The following is a 24859-nucleotide window of genomic DNA, read 5'->3' as shown; positions in this document are numbered from 1 at the left end:
CCCCCATGCCCCGTCCCCACCCCCCACCCCACTGTGTGTCCCACAGTGCACTGCCAGGTGTGTATGGGTAACCTTGTGGAATTCGGTGAGAGGAGGGGGCATCTGTCCCCATGAGCTGGAAGCTGCCTGGGAGGAGCCCTGGCACCGAGGTGCTTCGTTTGGTCGGCTGTTGGGTAGGTGGTCCCACTCTGCATCAGTCCAGCAGTGTGATCTGAGGAAGTGAGAAAATCCAGGTGAGAGCAGAGGTCAGCACGCCCAGCACAATGCAGATTTCCCTCAGTGCCATTTCTTTGTTTCATTTCAATTTAGACTTTACAAAAAATCTTTGTTGTAGCTGCTGGGATGTGTGTGTGTTTAAGTGTATGCCAGATCTCGGTTGCCCCACACCCATGCTCACAGTGGATAGGGTCAAGACGGAGCTGGTCCTGGCCCACAGGTGAGCCACGTTGGGGAAAAGAGGCCACCCGTGGGTCCCCGTCTGTAGCTTCTTCCCCTCTGTCCAGGGCTGGCTCCTCTCTGGCCAGACATGGAAGTAGGTCTCAGGGCCCTGTGTGGGCGGACAGCGGCTCTTCCTTTCATCTGCCTTTAGCCTCTTGATGGACTTGTGACCTACAACCTCTCACTTGACCCCTGATGACCTCATAAATTCTGGAAACTCCTCACAAATCACCAGGAAGATAAACATCAACTGGGGTCATCTGAAGGGGGTCTGAACCACTCCAGGCAGTCAGGGAGGGGAGAGCAAGTCTCCTGGGGTGGGGGGGGTGTCCCAGAAACTACGGATGACTGAGGAGAGAGGCACACGGCCCGCCTGGGGGACCTCATTGTCCCCATCATGCCAGAGCCCTCAGAGCACATTTGGGTGTAAACCGCAGTGTGCACTGACTGAAGGCCAAACCTCTGGGGACTCGATAGATGTGATCCATGGTCCCTGCACTGGAAACCCAGGGAAGCCCAGCTCTGCACTCCACAAGGCCTCTGGGGCAGGAGCGGGACAGAGGTTTACAGTCCAAGGCACTGGTCCAAGTCCTGGTGGTGCCTCTTAATGCCCCATGGGCCTTTGGGCAGGTGTCTTAACCCTGGTGTCCCCACCTCTGAAGGGGGTATTGCCTTTATAGGGGCAAGGGACCACAGAACGTGCCCAAAACATTGCTGCTGCTAGGGTTTGGCGCTACAGTAGAGTCTCGGGGAGCCCGGGAGGAGAGGAGACAGGGAAGAGCCGGCCTTGTGAGGGACAGGGCTTCTGAGCCCAGTCTGGAGGACAAGCTGGAAGGGTGTGCTAAGCCAGGGCAAAGTGGGCTGCGCTCCGGATAAAACAGCCCACTGCAGCTAGAGGGTGGGGACCCCAGCAGGCAGTGGGGCAGCCCAGTCGTGGCACCCTGGGGCAGTCTCCATCCAGCAAGGAGGGCTGCTGCTGGCTTCCCTTTTAGACGAGGCTTCGCAGAAACAGGTACCCCAGGTTGGCAGACCTTTTCCTTTAAAAGGAAACCTGCCAATCAGCAGGAATCTTGGGCTAAGATTTTGGAAGTGGGGACACGTGTGCTCCTGGACCTGGAACAAGCTCCATGGGGTGCAGGGGCGTGTGGGGGGAGCTGGAGGCCAGCAGCAGGTCGTGCAGGGCTCTGCATTTGGGAGTGAGAGTTCCACGGGTCCTGGGAGCACCGCAGTGACCAGGGACAGAAAGAGAACCCCTCTGGCAGCTGGGGGGAGGGGGTGTATAGTTCCGGGCATGGCTGTGGGCTGCTGAGGACGAGCCCTGAGGTCCAACAGACCAGCACGGCAGCCTCTGACTTGTGCAGGGACGCAGTGAGAGGTGGCTGTGCGGGATGGACAGTGCCCACTAGGGCACGTTTGCTTCAGGCTGTTGGCACCCACCCCGTCCCCTGACCCGTCAGTGCTCCCCTCCGGGCCCAGCCTGAAACCAAAGTCTCCGCCTGTCTCAGTGGGCCTGTGCCATTCCTGTGCAGACAGAAAGGTGCCACCTGCCGCCCCCACCTGCTTTAGTAAGGAAACTGTCTAAAGCCCTGAGCTGTACTGGGTTCTGTGATCTGACCTGGGGCAGGGGTGCTTCTTCCATGGGTCCCCTGGAGTCTTTCACAGCGCTGTTCTCAGAGTGAGGCCTGGCTCTAGACCTGGGCACTGTGTCCTTGGTTTCTCCCCGAGAGCTCCCCACGTGTACGGCTATGCGTACACCCCGGTGTGTGTGGGTGGTGCGCGTGCTAACAGCCCAGGAACACTGCGTTTGACGGTGATGTTTTATGGGCTGCCTCTCTTCAGCCTGAAATGTTCTCTCTCTTCCCTCCCCTCGGTTCCCTACCTTTTTCTCGTCTGTCTCTTCCCAGAGGGTATGAACTGCATGAACAAAGACCACGGCTGTGCCCACATCTGCCGGGAGACGCCCAAAGGTGGGGTGGCCTGTGACTGCAGGCCCGGCTTTGACCTTGCCCAAAACCAGAAGGACTGCACACGTAGGTAGATGGAGGCAAATGGGTCAGACATCCCCACGCGTCTCCTGCCATTGCTTAATGGGGGGCGGAGGAGGGGTTCTGTCCAGTCTGCTGGATGTTGCCCAGGGAGGGCTCTCAGCCCCTACTGGTGGGGAGAAGGGCAAGGTCCCTGAAGAAGCCTGGGGAGGCATGAGGGATGGGGGCTGTGAACTCCAGGCACGGCGTTATCCCCACCTGGCATACCACTACCAACAGCCCCAGAGCAGGACCCTGCTCAGTAGCCCTGCGGTGCGTACTGTAACGCCAACTCCAGAGACCCGTAGGCCCTGAGCCTGAGCTCTGCAGTGGGTATGGAGGGCTGTGGCACAGAGGCCTACAAGCTCGGGCTTCTTGGTGGAGCAGGGCAGCCCTTGGTAAAACAGCATGGTAGAAAGAAGGAGAGGAGCTTGGTTGAGGGGTGGGGTGGGGAGTCACAGCCCAGACAGTGCCGACCTTATTTCCGGGGTCAAAGATCAAGAACTTTGCAGTCTGCCCCTGCAGGGCCCACCATAAATGGTGATGGTCTGTGAGAGCTGGGCTGAATGAGGCCTCTGGCCAAAGGTGCCATCCAGGACCAGCCTGGAGGTCAGTTTGCAGAGCTCAGGTGTTAGGCAACCTCTTAATGTGGTCACCCAGCTCCCCAGGAGGAGTGGGAGCCAGCAAACAAGGTCGGACCGGGGCTGCACACACTCACGAGTCCTCAAGAGCTACAGACCCAGCTCCCAGCAGCTACGTGGGGGACGGGTGGGGGGTGGCCTCTGCTCACTGGGCAGCTGGCCTATCTGTACTGGTGCCGTGTTGGCTCGTGCGTACGAAGATCTGAGGGAGACCAGTATGAGCCCTGCCCACATCTGGCCAGAGAAAAGGACTCCATTCCAGGCTGCTTTCCGATGCAGGGAAATGGTGTGGAGGAGTCTGAACCCACCTCCCAGTAGAGAAAGCAGCCCTGATCTCGCCCCTGAAACGGGAGACTGAGCTGCCCAGCTCTCACAAAGAAAATGGCCTTGCTTTCCACCCTTTATTCTGTGGAGAAGAGACAGCTGGCCCTAGATGGCTCACAATCCTTCGTCTTTTATTGTCTCGGTTGTCATCGGCTTCCTCTGGGCACCTGCCACACCTTTCCCAACCCATGCTCTCCTCAGTCACCAAGGTCTTGGGGACCCACATGCAGTAGACACAGCCCCTGTCTCCACGGAGCTCATGCTGCAGCCCCCACTCTGAGATACGGGCAGCCTTCCTTTTTGTTCCTGGGTTTTCCCGTGGGATCACGCAGGTAAGCATGTATGCAGTCACCACGGGCAAGTGCCCAGCTCCAGCCCCAGGATGCCAGCCAAGCCTTCCCGTGCTCTACATCAGATGATTCCTTTAGCTTCAGAGAACCCTGCTGCCACCTGGCACCCTGCAGAATAGAAAGTGAAGACCTCCAGCTTTCCCAGCCCTCCAGACAACAGCCAAGGACAAGCATGTGTGGAGCAGGCAGGCTCGCTGACAGGCTCAGCCACAAGTAAAGAGTGTTTCTTCACTCAGCAAGACTGGCCAAGCCCTGATCTGGGTGCTGGGGAGACAGCTGCAGGCCACAGGCAGCGGCGGAACTGACTGACCCATGTGGGACGAGCACTGCAAGGGGACTATTTGCTCAGAGAACATCTCCCAAGGGGCCAACCTGATCTGAGAAGTCAGGGACAAGGCGGTGAAGCCCCCCGCCCCACACCACCTCTGACAGAGAAGAGCTAAGCCCTCGCCCCGAATGTTTGCTGGTGAAAGAAAGAGCAGCCCCGCCCTCTCTGCTCGGTGGCTGGGAATCACCGAGCTGTGTGGAGAATCCGATACCAACCCCGGGGCCAAGGAGCGGGTGAGCGCACAGCAGCCCCCTGTGAAGGTCCTGCAAGATGGCTGTCACTTCAGTCAGCTTTGGTTCCTGCTGTGCAGTCAACATGCAGAGTTCATGTGACGTTAGCTCTGAGGCTCTCCCTATAGACCTGGAGGCCAGTTGAGGTCTAGGAAATTCTAGATCTGGATTTGGGTTGGGGGCTGAGGCCTGACCTAGCGAGCCTCTGTGGACCGGCAGGACCACAGGGCCTCTGCACCAAAAGTCCAGGACCCACTCCAGGGCCAGAGGAGGTTTTCTCCATCCTTTCGTGGTCGTCCCAGAGCTCAGGGCGCCAGTACTACTATCACGTACAAGCTGCAGGCTCCCTAGGTGCTCAGGAGCTCAGCCCTTGGGGTCCATGAGATGCACGAACCCGTGTGGGGGGTGTGGGACCTTAAGCACGGCCCTCCCTCGGGTTGCCTCAGACAGTCCTTAGAGTCACTTACAGAACATGGCCCATTGCCGGGAGCCCAGAGTTTGGAGAGAACTGTCTGCAGTGTTCTCACAGCCTCCTCACCACTCCACCCCTGCCCAGTCTGAAGTAGGACTTTTCTCAGTCTGGAAAGGCACGTGATGTCCAGACCAACGCAGGGCTGTGCCTGGGACTCTGCCCTCACCTGAGATCCCTGCCAGTCTATGCCCTTGGCTTCCCTGGGGCTCTTCCAGGCAAAGAGACAAGCTGTTTCAGAGATGAGAGAATGTGACTGCAGGCCGCCGGGCTCCCCGGGAAAACTGGGAGAAGAGATGCTCCTCTGGAGAAAGGGTCAGAGGCCTTCGTGCTTCCTGAAGCGGTTCTGCAGGTCCTTGACAGGTCGTCCCGGAAGTTGGGCCCCTCCTGCCGATGTGACATTAGCTCCATGTGGAAGAGGCAGCCCGCTAGAGCCTCTCTCTGGTCGCGAGGACAGCCTCTGGGACACTGAGCAGGACCACTCTCTTCACGTCCTCCTCAGCTGGCTGGGAGACAGCGTGTGTCCAGGCTGACGGGGCCACCACCATCACTCAGGATGGAGGCCCCGGAGGCCGTGTGCTGTGCTCCTGGTGAGAGCACTACCTGGGAGAGGCAGCTGTGGGACTCAGTTCTGGAATGCTTGGGATCCGTCTCCAGGAGCTGCCATCCCATGGCTTCCCTCTGGCCCCAGTCCTGCTCATGGGTCAACCTGATAGAACAACATTAATCCCAACTGCCAATTGGGAATTTTCAACTTGGTTGGTCTGAGATTTATTTTTGCATATTTGATCATCTTCAGGGTTGTCTTGCTAGCTGAGTAAAGCAGGGGCTGCAAGAACCCCTCCCATAGAGATCTGGGATCTCCTTTAGCAATACCTCTCACCCTAAAATGTGGTAACAAGCAGTTTTCTTTTAAATAAGCTTGAATTTATCATTTTTCCTATTTCAGACTGGCTCCTTTTTGCTCAGCCCCCTTTCAGCCAACCCAGGTTGCTGATGCTGTGAAACATTTTAAGATTCTGGGCTGAAGGGCGCCAGCTCCCCCACGCCATAGACACTGCAAACTATGTAACATGTTTAAACAAAAGGTCATTTTCCAAAGTGCACGTGAGATGACATTAATTTGCATATGTTCTGTCTATTTGGACATTGCGTTGGGAGCCTCCGGGCTCTGAGGGGACAGAGGTTGAGATGGCTGCTGGGACTGGGCAGACTAGACTTCTGCAGGGACACCCTTCCACACCCCCAAGACCTGGGCAGAGGAGAGCAAGCTATACAAGAACTGAATGAGTGTGCCCCTCAGCATGGGCCCGCTGCCACCCTCCCCCACCTTGTAGAGGATGCCAGACATTTGTCCCATCAAGGCAGGCGGTTTCTAAGTGTCTCTGGGACCTAGGGAGGATAAAATGATCTATCCCTTCCCTTTTTTCACCTGACACCACGTGAGTCTGTCAGCTGGCGCCAACTCTGTTTGAAGCCCACACGACCCAAGTCCATTCTTGTCTCACCCCAGTTCCCGTCTAGGGAGCGAGCCATTCCCTCCGAGACCCTGGAGGGGCTGACATCCAGGAAAATGTGCACCTATTCACTGATTATCTTATGCCATCACTTTGCTCCCCATCCTTTAAGAGAAACAACCAACACCGATAAACTAATCATCTTTGTTATCATTCCTTTTATACACACGTATGTACACTTTGGGCCTAACTAGTAACCTGTAACTATGGAAACGGAGGCTGCCAGCACAGCTGTGAGGACACGGACACGGGCCCCATGTGTGGCTGCCACCAGAAGTACGCCCTCCACTCGGACGGTCGGACGTGCATCGGTAAGTACGCTCCTCTGCCAGGCGCTGGCACCCTCGCGCCACCCTGCCTCCCCCCAGGGTGTACCTTGTGGCCCTGAGGTTGGCCAGCACCCTGGCACCGCCCCACCGTGTCCCGGTTTCCAAGAAGGAAGCTTAAGGGAACAAGAAAAGGAGCATCCCACGGTACTGATGGGGCTGGCAGACATCCCCACGGGAAACCTTCTGTAGAGACTTATCCAGGGCTATCCAGCCACCCAGGACCAAGCACCTCTCCTTCGTGTCACTATGGGTTTTCTGCGGGTCCTCATCCTCAACATGGGGGTGGTTTGGGGGGGTGCCTAAGGAGGGCAGCTTCTGTTTTTAAAGCACAGGGGTTTCTTCCCCTGATTTGGGAACACATGGCACATCCATTTAACCTGCATATCAGCCCCATTAGCAACATGAGCTGACCACCAGTCTGGAAAACCAAGAGGTTTTCTCAGAAAGTGGCTTTGTCTTCATTGTCTACACCAGGGGAGACTGGATGGAAGAATCCCAAGGGGCTCTGGGTCTTCTTAACTGCTTTCCACTCCTGAGCTAACGGGGTTCTCGCCGGACTTCTTCTCCCAGCTAGAGTCCCTTCTTTCCACTGATGCCCCTTCTGTCACCTCACCTGTGTCATGGAGTCTCAGTTTGAGTTTTGTCACCTCCTTCCTCCTGGTCCTTATTTGCAGGAAGAAGCTAGAATATTTGTGGTTACCTCATGCCATAATCAGTAGTAGCTTCTTTCCCCACTCAAAAATAACAGCATATCTTTGAACTGAGAAAAAGAATTTCAAAGTTGGTACCCATCCAACTTTGTTCATCCTCTGCTTTATCTCTCTTCCATGTCGGCCAAGTTGAGAAGCCACAGTCAGTGACCATATTTATTCTTTTTAATGGGGGGCCCCATCTCTTATTACCGACTCTGAAGATATTTCTGGAGGGACTTTCAAGTAACAAAAAAAGGGTGGCAAGCAAGCAAAGCCGGGAAGCCAGAGTTTGCTGTCTCATTCTGTCCCTGTGACTGCTCCCTCGTACTTCAGGGGCGCCAGGGCCTGGGCAGGCCACCAGCGTCTCACCCTAGTCCCAACTGTTGTCCCGGGAGCTGCTGCCCGCGTGGTTCTCCCCTTCCTCTATGTGGTCTCCTCTCAGACAGCCGTTTCGGTTTCATTTTATCTCATTCCTCCTGCTTTTCTGGTGATGGTCCCTGATTGCCTGTCTTGTCTGATAACTGACGTTCATTAATTATTTTCAGAGCCAAAAGCCAAACCAAACCAAACAACCAAAAAAAATTTTTTTTCAAAGCAAACCTGGTCTCAGACCAGTGTCTCTATTGCAGCCTGATCCCATCTAGAACCTCCTCTCCCCTCTCTCTCCCTGTCTCCACTGTCATGCCTGCGGCCTCCCAGGCCCACCGGCCCCTTCCTGTCTCGTCTGCTGGGTCTCCCTCGCTGTTTGTGTCTGCAGTGCAGCCGCCACTGCCGGCCATGGGACCAGTGCGCACAGCTGCCGGCCAGACACACGCCCAGCCTCGTCTAACACATCTTGTCTTTGTCCACCTGACTCGTCCTCTCTCATTTTTTTTATCTTTCAGTGTCTGCTGCATGTGAAGTTCCCTGCTTGGATCTACTTTCTAATGGAACTTCCCTCACCCCTCCACCTCTCCCCTCCCCTTAGAAACCCTCTTCCAGACCCAGCTCCTGGGCCATTGCCCTCTGCTGGCCAGGAGAACCTTCCTTCTGCCTCTGCTCACTGCTGCTGAGGTTCCCCGTCTGAGAGGGAACGAATGTCTCCGCACGTCCCACTGAGCAGAGGGCCGCCAAACAGCTAACCTCACGTGCTCGTCCACGGGCAGCATCTTGGCCAAGCATCTTGTCCAGCGGCCAGAATGCTCCCTGGCCGCCTGCCCGCCTCTCCGCACGCTCCTAAAATGACTGACCCCTCTGTGCAGCCCTCATCAAGCACTTGACTGTCTTGCTCCAGTCCTCTATAGACAAGCAGGCAACCAGCGCTGCCCAAATCGAGCCCCTGTTTTTTTCTGTCTGTTCGACTGGATCCATTGTTGTATGTTTGTTCCTCCGTTATGTTTTGTTCTTAACTTTGCATGAGTGTTTGACACCCTTTCCTGCCCTTGACACAGGGCGTCTGCTGTCCAGGCACAGCCATCACCGGACCTCATGGCCCTGTACCTTTGTCCTGTGCCTTGTCCTGTGCCTGCCTCCCCAGCCTGAGCGGGGGGCGTCTGCAATCACTTACGCCTCCCTGCGCGCTGGGGTGGTGTGTGTGCTTGCGCGCGTGGGCCGCAGCTGGGTCTGTCACTCTGACCTCAGCCGCGCCTCCGTCTGTCCGCAGCTGGGCCCTGCGTCCCACCTGTGCCCTTGTGTGGTCGTCTCCCGCTCTGCACCCCCCACCCCTGCTGCCTCCTGCCCCAAACACACCACCTTGGAGGCTCCCGGGGTTCGCCCCTCGGCGCAGACGCCCGGCCCGGCATGCTCTGTTGGCTGTGTGTGCGCCACGCCGAGAGGCTGACTGTCTTGGGCCGCGGGAAGTGGGCTGTCATTAACCACCGGCTCCGTGTTTGTCCCTTACTTGTGTTTTAGAGAAGGATGAGGCTGCAATTGAGCGCTCTCAGTTCAATGCCACGTCAGTAGCTGATGTGGACAAGCGGGTGAAACGGCGGCTCCTCATGGGTAACACTTTTCTTCCACTTCCTTTGTTGTGCTCGCGCCTTTGTCTGCGTGTGTGCGCATGCGCGTGCTGCTGTGTCGGGCTGTGCGTGCGTGCCGGCGCGCGGGTGTGCGTGTGTGCGTGCGTGTGTGCGTGCCGGCACGTGGGGTGTGCTTGGGGGGTGCTATCTGTGCAGCGTGCCGTGTGTGAGTTGGGGGGGCTCCGCTCCAGGTGGGAAGTGACTTTTTCCCTGTTAAAGTTTCCCTTCATCAAACACGTGTATCTGTGTGTGTTTAGCGAAGGTCCCAGAGCCAGCGTCTGGTGGCTTCTGCGGGTGAGCCGTTTGCTCTGAACCCCTCTACCTGCAATACGTGCGCAGGATGAATGAGCAAGGCAACACGGAGGCCCAGAAGCGAAGGGGGGCGGGGGTGTTAGCGTAGAGCAGGGATTCAGGCAGCATGGCCCTTCTCCGTCTCCTTGCAAAGGAGAGAAGCCACATCCAGGGTGGGGAAAAAAAAAAAAAAAAACAGCTAGGTTTGGGACTTGCTTTGTAGTTGGAAAATGTGCTACCCATAGAGGAGGGCACTCTTAAGGCCATCTGGCAGGCCCAAGGTAAAAGCAAGGTTCACTCAGCCCCTTCTGGCCCCATGGCTTCTGCCTCTGAATGACCCAGCCTGAAGTGGGTGTAAGTGGGCAGCCTTGGCCCACTGTTCCCTGGTCCCACTTCAGGCACCCACTTGCCTCAGAGCAGGGTGCAGGGGCAGGTGTGATGTCCGCTACACTCCAGACACTGGCCTGGGCTGGATCCAGATTCTAGGGAGGCTTGCCCAGAAACCCCTGGTGCTGCTCAGGGTGACTTGGGAGGCCTGCGGGTATGGCTGAGCCTGGGTAGGGTGAGGAAAGGGAAGGATGGGGAGATGGCTGCTCTCCAATAGAGCTCAGTTCATAGAACCGCAGGGCAGGTCTGCACCTTAGTTCTACGGTTCCATGCTTGCTGGCCCTGGATGGTGCCAGCTGCCCAGGCCTCTGAAACACAGCTGTAGGGTGGCTTGGGATTGTCACAACCTTTGTGGCATTCTGATAGGTTATACCAGCCTTGGGAGCTGTGGGGCCAGGTGGTACATTTCCCATGTCCTAGAGGAGGAAACCGAGGCTCACTGGGGTGTCCTGGTTTGCCCATGGTCACATACTACCCTGCACAGCTGAGCTTAGCCCTAAGGTCATGGCTGTGGGGGCCGTCCTAAGCATTAGGGTCACAGCGTTAAGTCAGAGCCATGGGGTCCCAGAGAGGTCGCCTACTTTTGTGCTCCTCAGATGGACCTCAAAGGAGTCCAGGCACCTAGGGAAAAGGGAAACATAAGTGGAATCACAGGAAGAATATAGCCTTTTATGTTGGGGATTAGGCTTGAAGCCTGTCTCTGCGGTGGGGCTTTGAGGAGCAAAGGAGATCTGGGCTGGCTGGTGGTGCTCTGTGCAGCCTGAAGTCCATGCTGGGCAGGACAGGCATAGCCCTGTTTCTCAAACAAGAACACTAAGGTTCAGAGAGTCTGGAAGATTCATCTCTGGTCACACGAGCAGATGGGACAAGGTTTGTCCAGAAGTCCCCTCTCCACAAGTTCTTGGGACAGGACTGTCATGTTGACTTGGGCTGTCTGGATTGGCCTGGGAAGGGCTGGAAATGGCCAGGGGGTGGGCTTCAGGGCCTCAGCAAGCAGGCATGCCCGCTACCATCCAGGAAGGTATGAGTCAGAAAGGTGGCTGGAGGTAGGTGGTGGGAACCTAAGAGCTGCTGGTGCTCTGAGGCCACACTGAGGCCCCTCAGCCTCACTTACTGGGAGAGGAGTACTGCTGCCCAAGACCGGTGCGCCAGAACAGGGCAGGAGCAGGAACTGGACGGCCCCTAGAGGCCCTGTACCCCTCCCAGCAGGAGGGTGATGGCAGAAGAGGGCTGAACTGAACTGGCATCAAGCAAGTGGATGGCGAGGTGGAGAGAAGAGTTGTCGACTTGCTTTGTCTAATTAGAGTCCGTGGGTAATAGCCTGGAGCAGGGTCAGGGAGGTGAGAAGGGACAAACTGAGAGTACAGCTACCCTCGCCCCGGGTTTGAGAGGCAGAGTTGGGGGAGTAGATTTGGGGACTTGGAAGGGACCAAGGAAAAGGATGATGGTTGGCCTGCCTTAATTCCCACCTCTCTGATTATAGAAATCTCATGCATCCCTTTAGAGCCCACTCTGTCCCACAGGCATAAAAAAACCTGTCCCTCCTCTGGTCTGCCTACAACACTTATAGCACGGGCTGAGGCCCCACGCCCAGAGCTAAGCAGCCATCCTCAGGGGCTTCCATAAAGGCATCACCCAGAGCACTGGTGACCCCCTTCTCGACAGCTCACAATGCTTAGCACCTGTCTTCTCTGAGAACAGCCCATGTGGTACAGACTTGGGATCCCATTGGACTTCAAGCTCTAACTAGTAGCATTTGGTGAGGATGGCTGCTCCCAGGCTGTATTAATAGAGGCAAGGTATGGCAAATGAGGGAGGTGACTCCCCATTGTGCCCTATGCTGGTCAGAGCACAACGGGGGCATGACATTCGGAGCCCAGCCCTGCATGGAGAGAGCAGCCTGGATGGTGTGGGGAACCAGAGTTGGGTCAGCATCTGTGGCCTGTGGGAGGGGACACAGGCAGTTGATCCCAGTGGATCCTGTGGCTGCTGGGCCACATGAGCCCTCTTTTAGGCCCTTGGAGGGGATGGGGTAGGACTGGCAGAGGGGAAAGCATCTCATTCTGTGGCCCAGGAGAGGAGCAGATGAGGAAGGCAAAATCCTGAGGATTTTGACAGCAAGGTCAGATCCTGGGCCACCCAGCTCCAGAGTCTGTGCCCCCCTCGACTGCTGCACTGGCCAGCTCCTCGTCAGAGGGCAGAGACAAGCGACTACTGAGGGAGGGCGGGGCTCGGATGCCCTAGAACAGTCTACTATGAGCAGTGCCCATTAGGGTAGTCACAGTATAGGGTTCTGCCAGAGCAGGGCATGTGTGCTGCAGTCACCGGGTGGCTGAGATGTCCTGGCAGGTGTCTTCCATTCCTGAGATGCTGGTTATCTCCTGTGCCAACAGGGCTTGTTTTTAGGGAGGGTAGGATAAGACCGAGTGAGTGCAGGGCGGCGCTTGCCAGCCCCGCGAGGCCCCATGAGTGCACGCCATCCTCGTCGCTCCCCACAGTGACCACATCAGTGACACATTGGTCCTGCAGGCCCAGGGTGACACTCCCTGTTCTGTGTCACAGAACAGGGTGGTGGTCTGTAGCAGAGCAGCCAGGGGCCATTCAGGGCTAAATGGCCCTGCCCAGCCTTGGGGGTCTCAGCTGCACCCAGCAATTGCCATTTATAATAACCGCAGGCACTGAGCACAGGCTAAGAACAGGGGCTTAAAGAAGCTCAAAATATGTAACGGATTTCCGATTTACATTAAAATCAGTTAAAATATTTGGATTTGAGGGTTGGGGTGGTAAATTTCAAGTGTCTGGCCAATTTATTTGTGCAAAACCCCTGAGTACCCAGCTAAGTTTACCACAGGCCCCTGGGTCCCCACTCATAGCAGGACTGATGAGACATTTCAGTCAGTCCCTTTCCCACAGTGTGCGTGGGACGGATGCTGTGTTAGCTTCCTGTCGCTGCTAGCAGGGTACCACAATCTTCGTGCCTTAAAACCGCAGAAATGCACTATCTTCTGTAGGTCCAAAGTTGGACTTGGGACTCACTGGGCTAAAATCAAGGTGTCAGCAAGGGCTGCATTTTTTTCTGGAAGCTTCTAGAACCACCCATAGTCCTTGGTTTGGGACCTCTTCCTGTCTTCAAAGCCAGCAGCATTGCATCTCTCTGACCCTGCTTCCATCAGGCTCTCTTTCTCTGACCTCCCTCCTCTACTTTTAAGGAATTTTGTGACCACATTGCACCTATCCAGATGATCCAGGACAAGCTCCCATCTCAAGGGTCTTAATTTTATCACATCTGCCAAGTCCCTTTTGCCATGTAGGGTCATGGGGGACTAAGATAAAAACATTTTAGGGGGCTCTTATTCTCTTGAGAACAGATGGTTTAAACTTGGCCTGGGAGGAACCTCCCAGGGGGCTGCTGTGAGCTCCAGAGGCAGAGCCCACATCCAACCTCTTCACTGGTTTGTCCCCGTCCACCAGTCTCCAGGCACAGGCTGGGGGTGGCAGTGTGGGATGCGCTGGTCCGTGCAGGAAGCCCCACCCCTGCCTCTGCAGGCCCCCCCCCCCGAGAGTGGGCGCCCACCGCTTCCTCAGGCAGCCCCAGTGCACGTCAGCCCACTCATTCTGGAGGACTCTTCCTCCTCACAATGCAGTTAGGCCTCTTGACAGTCTGCAAGGGGACTTCCAGTCAGCCCTCTCCAGTGAGCCTTCCGCAGCCCTGTGAGGCAGCTGTCCCCACCTTACAGAGGAAAGTGAGGCCCTGAGAAGGGGACAGGCACACCCCAGGCCATACAATCAGTGAGCGCTGGTCTACGCCAGGGTCCAAGGTCTGTGGACTCCCAAGCCCAGGGCCCTGAGTCAGGAGCTGAGCAGCCTGGGATGAGTCTGCCCTCCCGACTGGAATCTGTCCTCACAGCCTGCCCACTTAGGGGTCCCCCTGAGCCCAGGGGAGCCAGGTGCTCCAGGTCCGGTGAGCACAGCAATAGTTAGCCTGGAACCCAGCTTCTCTGGGCCGTGCTCTGTCCCAGCCTTCACTCACCTCCCAGCCACCCTGAGGGTTGGCGCTAAAGCAATTCCTGTTTTACAAATGAAGACACAGAGGCCCAAAAAGGTACTAGGAACCCCCCATTCCAACAGTTGGCACCTGCCCATCTCCCAACACCTCCACCTGTGAGCCAGGCTTCCCTTCCTGAGTTGGCATGATACCATAACACTTTGACCTATCGGGGCTCCCAGGGGGTGGTGTGAAAGTGTGGAAGGGCCTGGCACACAGGGGAGCCATTGAGAGAGCTCCAGGAATGGAGCCAAGGGGCTGAGACCTGGAAGGCGGGGAGGACTTGGGAAAGCAGGGCAGTTGTGGTCATGGCTGACATTTGGGGGGTGCAGACTTAGCACCGTGCTTTCCCCAGCCTCATTTAACCATACAACCTCCCTGAGAGGTCCAGCTGATGCCACACACACTCACGCTCCTTCTCCCCGGCTCCCCACTCCTCTGTCCCCCCAGGGGCTGCCCACCTGCCAGCTCTTCTCTACAGCCACCATCTCCAGGGTCCCTGGACCTCTCCTGATTTCCTCAGCCTCCCAGGCCACCCCCCCTCAACCCTGGTTCCAGACCTGCACATCAGTCCCCTCCCAGAAGTCTCCTCCTAGAAGCCCTGCACGTGTAGCTCCCCACCTTGATAGGCCATGCCCCCCACCACTCTTAACCCAGGTGCGATCCAACACATTCTACCTGCCAGAGGCTTGTCCACACCTAACTGGACTTTCTTTGCCACCCCATCCCCGCTTCTTACCCCTCCTCCACCAGCACCCTCTCTTGTCCCAAGCCTGGGACTCCCCGACTTGGGGCAGAGGCCAAGTCTGTGCCAGCTCTGATGGCCCCTGGGGACATAGCACAGGACCTGGCCCAGAACAGGAGCACGGGGAAGGCTGGTTGGAGCAGAGCATGAACAAAGGCTTCCTGGAGGATGTGCATGGGTTTGAGTGGGGCCTCGCTGCTTGCCATTCACAGGCAGGCGTCCAGCTGGGAGAGAAAGGGCAGATCTGGATCCTGAACCCTGGGCAAGCCTGGCAGGGGGAAGGGGCTCTGGCAGATCTGAGACAAGGGAGGTGACGAGACAGGGCAGTTTCCCAGGCCAGGTGCTCAGCAGGAGGCCGGCCAGAGGGAAAGGCTGGGCAGACCTTGGGCCAAGCTCCAGGCACTGGGCTCTCATGCAGGAAGAATCAGGCTGGTCAGACTTCACTGCTGTCTATGAACTGGTGCCGAGTGTGTCTGGTCTCTCGTCAGCTGGGGACCCCAGCTGTAGTCCTGAGCTCCTGCCCTCAGTTTAGCCCCACACACACCCCACGTATGTCCTAAGGGCTGGTGGAAGGAGGTGGGTCATGGTGCCTTGGCTGAGTAGTCTAGGGGGAGTGTAGGGTGGAGGCAGGGTGCTAGGCAGGGCTTGTCAGACAAGAGGGGGCAGGGATTGGCTGGCCCAGAGGGAATCTGTGCTTAGAGGGGTGTGACTCATCCCCAGTCTTCCCGTGAGTCTGGGCAGAACCAGGGTTCCTGGTGCCTGGGCCCTGGCACTTTTGAGGCCTGAGCCTGGCTGGAGGGAGCAGTCCTGCCCCTGCCCAGGAGAGGCCCAGAGCACTCGCCCATAAGCCCCTTGGCTTCCTTTGGAGCCTGAGGCCTTACAGCTTTCCCCTCTCTCTGGGCCTCAAATGAATTTGAATCTGCTTCTAACCAGCCTATGTGTTCATCTCATAAAGTATAAAAACCAGAAGAGATGTCCCCTCCGTGGGCACAGCTAACCCAAGGCATACGTCCAAACGCCACTTTGTCAGCCCCCAGAATGAGGGGAGGTGGACAGGTACAGGTCGTGGGTGTCCTGCCCCGCTGCAGACAGGTCAGTGTGGGCAAGCCCTCCCTCAGACTCTGGGGGCAGATCCCCGAGGGAAGCCTGCAGATGGGGGGGTCCCTGCTGCTGTGTGAGTGGTGGGCTCTGGGAGACCGAGCAGGATACGTGGGCTCAGGCCCAGTCGGGGTTCAGAACTTGAGGTAGACGGGGCTTTTGGAGGCACAGCAGCTAGTAGAGAATCCTAAGGCGTGAAGCCGGTGCGTGGTGGTACAGCTGTGGCTCGGGCTCGGGGTGCTTGTGCAGCTGGAGGCAGAGGGTAGGGAGCCCAGAAATGGTGTTACAGAGCGATGTGGTCAGACGGGCAGGTGGGGTGGCCCCTGAGGACTGAGGGAGATAGTGCCGTCCTCATCCCCTGGCAGAGGTGGCCCAGCTCGGGGAGGTGAGGGGTTAGCCAGGGTCACGTGGCTCTTCAGAGGTGGGTGTTCATGGCTTCCCTGGGGAAGCCCATGCTTGGACCAGTGAACTAGGCATGGGGACACCTGGCCTGCCCTGCTGCTCCCTCCCCTCCGATGGCCCCGGCAAGTCCCTTCCCCTGTCAGAACTCAAAAGCAACTTGTGCTTCTCCAGCGTCGGGCTGCGACAAGGGTCGGCTGCGACAGTGGTGCCTGGGGCAAGTGCTTTCTCAATCCCAGCGGCCTGTGGAAGCATCCTGGGCAATTCCCAGTGGTTGGCCCAGCTCCCAGGCTTTGTGCAAAATGCCTCCTGGTTTGTGGCAGGCCCTCGAGCCTCCCTGTGACTCCGTCCTAGAGCCTGTGCTCCCACACAGCCGGCCCCTGCCCTGCACCACCGCCGAAGCTTCCCACCGACATAGCTCTCCCCCTCAGGGAGCTGCAAGTAAAGGGGAGCCCCTCAGGTAGGAAGCAGCCTGCCCCCCACTGCTCCTCATGCTGCCCCATCCCACTGGCAGCTGGGCACACTTGACCCCCACATTCTGGGCCTCAACACCCTGTCCCCAGCCTTCACCCTTTCCTAGGTTTTTTGGCCCCTCAGGATTTGGTCCAAATGGGTCCCAAAGCCCTTTCAGATGTGACCCCAGTGCCCCCTGCCGCCTAATGGCCCACTTCCTGATGTGTTTACCGGTTGACATGGCTCCATGCCCTGCCACACTCAGGAAGGTCTGGAGCTTAAACTCCATAGCCACGGATGGAAGGCGCCCCAGAGTCCAGGGCATCTTTATTTTACCAGTACAAGCTTTCGTTCATCTGCAGTCTTCAGAGGAGCCCCCGTGTACAGAAACTAAGTGGCCAACAGCCCCAGTCAGTCCCCCACGCCCTCCCCCACCCCAGCCACCTGGGCAGGCGATGGTCCAGCTTCCCTTGTGGTTTGCACCGCTGCTCAGGCCCACCCTTGCCTCCAGGGTGGCTGGGTAGCTCCGACCAAGGGCAGCCCGGTGCTGGCTGTGGACCAGGTGCTGGCAGTGGACTCTTGACCAAGGAATAGCCAGAGCTCAGGGCTTCCTGCAGCGAGACTTCGGGTGTGTGCCAAGGAAGTTGGGGTGGTTCCCGGTTGCTCAGCCAGGCTGTACCTTTGTTTTAAGAACTATATGTTTGTTCTTAGAGGCATTGATTGGAGTTTTGCTGGTGGTGATTCCTTCCAGTTTGTTGTCTGGGCCCAGGCTCTGGAGGCAGACCTGGGCTCTGTCCTGACCTCTGTAGTGACTAGCGTCATCTCCAGGTGGGCGTACCACACATCTCTGAGCCTGGCTTTTCTCTTTTGCCAAAAGGGGGCCAACAGTCTCTACTCTGAAGCGGCTCGGAAGAGATGCTTGCTGTGGGGCGCCGGGCCTACATGTGGCACATGGCACTGCCCAGTCATGTTCCATTCCTTCTTTCCACCTTCTCCTGCCCAGGCCATTTGGGGCTTTCCTAGGGCACTCGGAATGCTGGGCCCCGGCCATGAGGCGAGAAGCCTGGGGCCTGCCTGACCTTGGTCAGGTCAGAGGTAGTGGTGCCGTGGGAAAGGGGGTCTGAAGAACCATCAGGGTGGATGAGTGCCTTTCTAAGGCCAGCCAGGCAGCTGCAGTCTGGAGCCTTCCGTGGGGTCTGCCCAGCTCATAGGCCGGAGCTCTTAGAGGGAGGGCAGGATCCATGTGCCAGCTTCACTGGCCCCCAGGAGTCACAGGGTAGGAAGGGGGATAGGGTGCATGGATGCTGGGCATTGCCTCCCTCGGCCCCAGGCTGTCCTCTGAGCTGTCTTTCCCTGAATCCCAGCAGCCATCAGGAATCTGGAACAAGGCTCCCCTCTGTTGAGCAGCCTCTGGGCTGAGTCTTTGTGTGTACCTGGACATGGAAATGTTCCCAGCAACTTGCAAGGGTCCCCTTCAGGTCACAGATGAGGAGACTGAGGCTCTGGGATGAGCAGCTGACCCAGCGTCACACAGTCCTGCTCTTCCCACGACGCCACCCCACACTCCCTCCAGGGAAGGGTGAGCAGGTGACGCACAGCGCCTGGCCTGTGAGTGCTCAGAGAGCGTGAGCTGCTGGTGGTGGGTGTTCTGAGAAGGGTCTGACCCCCAAACCTCCATGATCCCACGTGGTGGAAGCGGCAAGACAGTGCCAAGGAAGGGTCACCAACTGGGCCTTCATGAGCCTTCTAGTCAGTGGTCATAATGATCCCACCCCCTCCCTCCTGAGGATGGCCTCAAACAAGAGGGTGCATGTGAGCCCCACTTTGTCTGCTCTCAACGCCCCTTCCCTTAGTAGCCCAAGCAAAGGCAGGAGCCAGAGGCCAGGAAAAGGCTCGCAGCTGTGGCTCTGCTCCTGCCACCTATGTTAATATAAAACCTCGGCTGAAGAAACTTCCCCAAGGTCTGCTTATCTCACTCCTGGTCAGCCTCTTTTCTGCCTTCGGTTCCCACCCCTGTTGCTACAGTCTGCCAGGCACTGTCCCCTCAGGTCCGGAAGGTCCCCTCAGGTCACTGTCCTCTCCTGGTGTGGAAATCCCACCCACCAGGCAGGCCCGTGAGAGGGTGTTGCCCCTGAAATCATGAGCCTGCCCAGTGCCTCCAGAAGACAGTTCCACTGACACTGACAGCAGACTGCCCTGAGCAGGGCCAGGTCCCAGGTAGATGGAGCTGGTGGGTGGTGCGGGCCTGAGGGCCTGTTCCTTCCACATAGCTGGGCCAGAGTCCGCACAGGAGCCAGGTGGGTCTCATAGTCGCTCACTTACGTGCTACAAGGGCAGAATCCAGAGCCCACCAAGGCTGCCTCAGGGTCGGGCCAGCCCTTTGAGAACCATGGGCCAAGGGGTCCGCTGGCCTCAGATATGACTGAGAGCAGTGCTGGGTGCCCAGCGGGGCTTCCAAGGCCTCCTTTCCCACTTCCCCTCAGACCCCGGCTTAGGACCCCTTCCCTACTGGGGCTTCAACCTGACCTCCACGACTGCCCTGCCTCTGGCACCATGTGCCCCCTTCCCCAGCGTGCCCCCCAGGGCCCAGCTTTACTCAGAGTCCCGGCTGCTCCTAGGGCAGAGTCAGCCAGTGCCCAGCCCTCACGGTGCATCTTCCCACACAGGCAAGAGCCACTCTGCAGACCGCTCTCAGGAGTGGGTGTCTGCCAGCCGAGGCAGAGCAGGGGGTCCAGGCAGAGGGGGAGGTGGTATGGTTAGCAGCAGAGGTGACAGGCACACCAGAGATGAGCCCTGCTCCCCCGCTCCCTGCTGAGTGGCTGGGGAAGCGGCTTCTGCTATCAGCCTGAGGCCTGACTCTTCTCACCTGCCCAAGGGACTTCGAGAAGAGGACCAACCTCACTGTGCCAGGGTAGTAAGGGAGATCAGCCTGCTGGCAATGCCCGTGACGGGCCACAGGGGCACCCGGAGGTCAGTGGGGCTGGCACAAAGGGATGGGCAGTGAGGGAGAGCCGGACCAGTGTGCCGAGCTCTGCCAGGGAGCATGGGTTTTAATCCAAAGTGATAGGAGCTATGGAAGTCTCAGGAATCAGCTGAGGGAGGAGAGATCAAAGGTCAGAGACCCTGTGGCTGGGCTGGGAGAGCCAGTGGCTAAACCCTCTTCCTGTTTGGCCTCAGTTGATCTTAGTGGCAGAAGGGCAGGTGGGCCAGCCCTGACCAAGGCGTAGACAGGTTGCAGCAAGAGCTCTGGGCTGTTCCCTTGCCAGGGTGAGGCCTTCAAGGGACGGGGCAGATGTCCGGGCTGACAGGGTGTCTGTGGGTCACAGGGCTCACACCCCAGCCACCAGATCAGAGCCTCTGGGGTGCGGCCTGACACCTGCACTGTAGACAAGCCTGGGATTCCCAGTCACACCATAGGGAGAAGGCCACAGCCCAGAGACGGGAGGATCCTTTGCCTAAAGTCCCTCAGCACATCAGGGACTAAGTGTAGCATCAGGCCTCTGGACCCACGTCCAGTTCTCAGGGCGCTGTCAGCCAGGTGACGCCTACAGTCAGCTCCTGTGAGCCTCCGCCTCGCCCAGTGCCCGTGCCGCTGGCTGCGGCGGCTAGACTCACAGGTGCTCTGCTGTCGGGTTCTGCGGAGGCACCCTCCCCCTGCCAGGCCCCACCTCACTCTTCCAGAGGCTTGTTCTTTCAGCAGAAACAGGTTCTGTGCTGGGCATGGGGTCACCCTGACACAGCTCTTCCTGGGGTGGGGAGTGAGTGGTCTCTGGGGGAGACAACCACCTGAACAGAAGCCTGGGAGAGCCGGCAGGGCTCGGGAGAACTTGGAAGGGGTGCACAAACCTGGGCCAAGGGAGCCATCTGTGGGGCTGTGCTTGGATGTGATGGGGCGATCCGGGGGAGGGGGGCCCAGACTCCTGTGAGAAAGGCAGAGTCCGGGCCCTGTTCTGTCTCCCCTGATAAACAGTTAACCGTGTCAGACCCATCTCTAGCTCAGCTATCTCTCAGCGACCCAGCACCAAGGAGTCTTTCCCAAACTGGTGGTTAGAGCAGTGAGCCCATCTGCTGCCCTGCTTAGCTGAGATCTCCAGAACATCAGGGACTCTCGGAGGCACACCTGCCCCACACAGAGCAGGAGCTCAGATGAGTCAGCAGCTGACTGGGTGCTCAGTCTCTCGGTGCAGAGGCTGGAGAGTGAGCATGTGGTCACTGTTGTGACAATTCACAAAGCACTGTGATGTCCACACTGGTCTGGGCCTTGCACGAGCTCTGCATCGCATGTCAGGAAGCTCAGACTGGAGGGGTGGAGGGGCTTGCCCGAGGTCCCAGGGCCAGGTGTGCAATCCCATTTTCTGACACCACACCTCATGTCTTAGCCCCTGTGCTGTGACTGAGACTGTCCTTCAGAGGCCTTGCCAGACCTTGCCCGGGACCTAGGGCAGAGCAAACAGGCAGCACCAACTCAAAGAGCAGCCCACTGTCCAAGTCAGGACTGGCCTCCCCTGCTCCCATCTGCTCTGCCTCTGTGTTCAGTGTCCCTGGCAGGGCCTGGCCCAAAGCAGGAATGCCCCAGGGGAAAGACCAAAGACCAGCCTGGTGACACATCTAGGGTTTTTCCACCTGCTAAAAAGGGGTTTACTCCCAGGCCCCTTCCCACTTTAACCCCCACCTCATGCCCAGCCTCCCCCGCCTTCAGCCTGGCCACATGGGGGTAAGAGTTCTCCCCCCTTGCTAGGCAAGGAGGCTAGGCACCGTGAGTGCCCATCTCTGCTGCCCCACTGTGAGCCGTTCAAGGACCCCCGACAAAGACCTGGCTCTCTGGCCTGGTCTGGCTCACTCCTCCGTCTGGAGTCCCACAACCTTGGGTTCAAATACTGGCTTCTCTAAATACCTGAGGGGCCTGAGACATGGGGCTGGCTTCACAGGCAGGTCACCTGTACACTTGCCCCAGGCCCTGCCCTCAGAAGGGCCCCCAATTGGTTGAGTGTTTGGTTGCCTCTGTCTTGAAATTTTTAATTTTTGAGCAAGGGCCCTTCGTTTTATTTTGCACGGGGTCTCACAATAGGCAGCTAATCCTGCCTGGACAAGTTCTTTAACTTCCCTGAGCCTCAGTTTCTCTGCCTGCAAAAGAAGCCAACTTCTGGGGCTGCTGTGAGGCCAGTGGATGAGAAGATCCTTTGTGGGCTGTAGAGGGCAGTGCCCCGCGGGGTTTTGTTCCCCTTTTACTCCAGGGGGAGAGGAGAGGCTTTAGAAAGACCCGGTAGCTCTCTTAGAGAGACTAGAGGGCTCACGGAGTCCAGAAGGAAAGTCTTCAGCTCCCTGGGACAGCACTCCGGGTTTGGCTTTGCCCTCTTCCCCCTCACAGCCCTGAAGGTCTGGCACCTGGACTCCAACCTCCCTTGGCAGCGTGTGCTTCTGGATGGGGTGTGGCCTCACAGGCCGCCCGCAGGACCCCATTTGCATCCCCCACCCGAGTGCCAGAGACCATACCACTGCACTCTCCAGCTCGTCTTTGCTGTTTGCATTCGGGTGATCCTACAGTCAAAGGACAGGCTGTCTGGTTTCTGCACCTGAGACAATGGTGGCCCAGTACCAGACCTGGGTGGCCTCTAGTCTTGGCAAACAGAGAGGCGAGGCTACCTTTTGAGGCAGAGAGAGCGGTCCAGGGGGACGGACCAAGGCTGATCACCATCCAAGGCCAAGAGCTCCCTCAGCAGCTCCCAGCAGCCTCTGCTTGGAAACTCCCTGGGACAAAGCTCTCAGTGCCACCCAGGCCGGCCCATCCTGTAACTATAGACGTCGGTCCCCGACCCCCACCTGAGCCCAAAGAACTGGGTAGACTTTGTCATCCTCCTTTCCGTGTATCGTACTGTGCTGTGTACCTCCGCTAACCTCAGAATGACACAGCCACCAACCCTGTGCTGTAGAGGGGACCCTGGGGGCCTGGCAGGTGCAGTGTCCCGGGCAGCATAGAGGACAGGCTGGTTGCTGGTTGCTCACTCCACTGCCCTCTCCCCTGCCCAGCACAGGGCCTGGCATCGGGTACTAAAGAAGTAGCAAGACTAGGCCTGGGGGCCCCAGGCAAGGGGATGGATGGGGGCAGCAAGCTCAGAGGCGGGGAGCGCTGGAACAGGAGCCATCAGGGCGGAGTATGGAGAGTGTAGTTCCTGCTGGCACTGTGGGGTCCTGGGGCCGGGGCTGGAGATTTCAGCCTGTCAGGTGGGTTGAAATCGGAATCAGTCCTGGGGAGATTCCTTGCCAGGGAGGTGGAAGGGGCAGGAGCCGCCTCACAGAGCTGCTAAGAGCCTAGGGGACATGAGGCTTGGAGGGCTGAGTTGGGGCTGGAGCAGGTGACCTGCCATAACCAAGTGCTGTGGGATGAAGGGATCGGCACCTAGAACAGCCCGGGGGGCCTTCCCTGGGGGCCCAGAGACCCTCACACAGTACCTAATGTTTAGGCACCACACATCGTTTAGGGCAACATAGATTAAAAGTGGCACAATGCAGGGGAGAGGCTAGAGAGTAGGTGACTCTCCATGCTGACCCCAGCCCCTTCCTGGCCTCCACCTGCCCAGTGGGTGCCAAGGCCCCTCAGCTCTGGAAGGCCAAGATTCCAAGTCCCACCGGGACCTCCGGGGATGTGAAGGCCCGACAGGAGCCCGTTTGGCCAGGTCCATTTCTCAGGGACACAGCCCCCACGCCGCACCCCACCTCCACTACCACAGAGAGGCCCACTCGCCATCACTGTCACCAAGTGAGGTCACGACTGTGCCTCAGCCCCAGTTCTCCAGGTCCTGAGCCTTAATTACCTGCACCTGGAGAGCAGGCAGGCCCTCTGGCCCCTCTCCAGAGAGGGGCTCTCCCACATGAAAGGCTGAAAAGGCACCTGGGGCCTGCGTTGGCTCTTTGATTTGGGGCTGGGAGGTGGGATTTCCCCTCTGGTTAGAACCCAGAAGGGGAAACTACCATTTGTGAAGCAACTACTATATGCCAGGACCCAGACTAAGCAGTTCAAGTGGGGAGTTCTTTTGATCCTCACCTCAGGCCCGGGAGGGAAGGTTGGTCGTCCTCACCTGCCGGGTGTGGGTGCTAAGGTCCAACCCGAGGGGTAGCCTGCCTGGGTCATTCAGTGAGTGACAGGGCCAAAGCTCACACCCTGGCCTGCCCACCTCCACTGCCCCCAATAAACAGACAGGTGGGGAGACAAGAGGGCCTGAGTGGGCCATACACCAGTCAGAGCACGGCCCCCTCTAACAAAGGCCAGCCTAGTGCAGGGAAGGGAGGTGGCCTTCTTTCCACGCCTGGAACTTGGGAGGCTCCTTGTGGAGATGGTCCTTGAGCTGGGCATGGGGACACGAGCAGGCGAGAGGCCTCCCCACCACTGGGCCAGCACACACACAGGCAGGAAGGCACAGACAGCCCACCCCCAGCTGGAGGCCCGAGATTCGTGGAGACACAGGCCAGGAAGAGTCGGGCAGGGAGACTCGCCGTTCAGTAGTAGTTACAGCTCGTCCTATCATGGTGAGGGCATTAGCCTCAAGAAGAAGGGCCGGTGGCCCTCTGCCACCCATAGTCCCTGTGTTCAGGACGTTCGGCATGACACTTGCTATGCCTTCCCCCCACCCCGCAGGATCACAGAGATGCACACTCACACACACACAAGGGAAGGCCAGATTTCCTCCTCTCCCTGCCCTGCCCCCCCACACACACACACTTGCACACACAAATTGAAGTTCAAAGGGAAGGCATCATGAATTTGGTATAATTAGCAGCAGGGACTCCTGGCTACCGGGGTGTGTATTCAGTGTATTCCTGTGGGAATGCAGACACCACAGAAGGACAGACAAAATAAACCAGTTAGGGGGAGCCTTCAGGGAAAAGGCCCACAGGGCCAGGTGCCCAGAGGAAGCCAAGGTAGGCAGGCAAAGGGTTTCAGGTTATAAAAGATGGGGCCCTTGGCTCTTCAGTTCCCAGCATCGAAGAGAAGAGGGAAGCCCACTCAGGCACAGCTCCCACAAGATCAAAGCAGGTTTTTTCAGGCTCAGAGGCCCAGGACCAGGCTCCTCCGTGTGCTGGCCACCTGCGCCCTGGTGACCCAG

The 24859-nt window shown here is 58.1% G+C and overlaps 1 protein-coding gene across 1 annotated transcript in view; it reads left to right on the top strand.

Annotated features, from left to right (window-relative positions):
- The window catches only part of SCUBE1 (signal peptide, CUB domain and EGF like domain containing 1), a 137364-nt gene that overhangs the window by 70387 nt on the left and 42118 nt on the right, over positions 1-24859 (top strand). Inside the window, exons 5-7 of the mRNA XM_011230029.3 lie at positions 2343-2468; positions 6516-6632; positions 9233-9322. Coding sequence (XP_011228331.1) covers positions 2343-2468; positions 6516-6632; positions 9233-9322 — 333 coding nt within the window. The remainder of the gene's footprint in view (positions 1-2342; positions 2469-6515; positions 6633-9232; positions 9323-24859) is intronic.

Source organism: Ailuropoda melanoleuca, chromosome 15 (genome assembly GCF_002007445.2).
Source record: "Ailuropoda melanoleuca isolate Jingjing chromosome 15, ASM200744v2, whole genome shotgun sequence".
Taxonomy (NCBI): Eukaryota; Metazoa; Chordata; class Mammalia; order Carnivora; family Ursidae; genus Ailuropoda; species Ailuropoda melanoleuca.
Note: the sequence above shows the minus strand (reverse complement) of the source record. Positions and strands in the feature narration are given on the sequence as shown.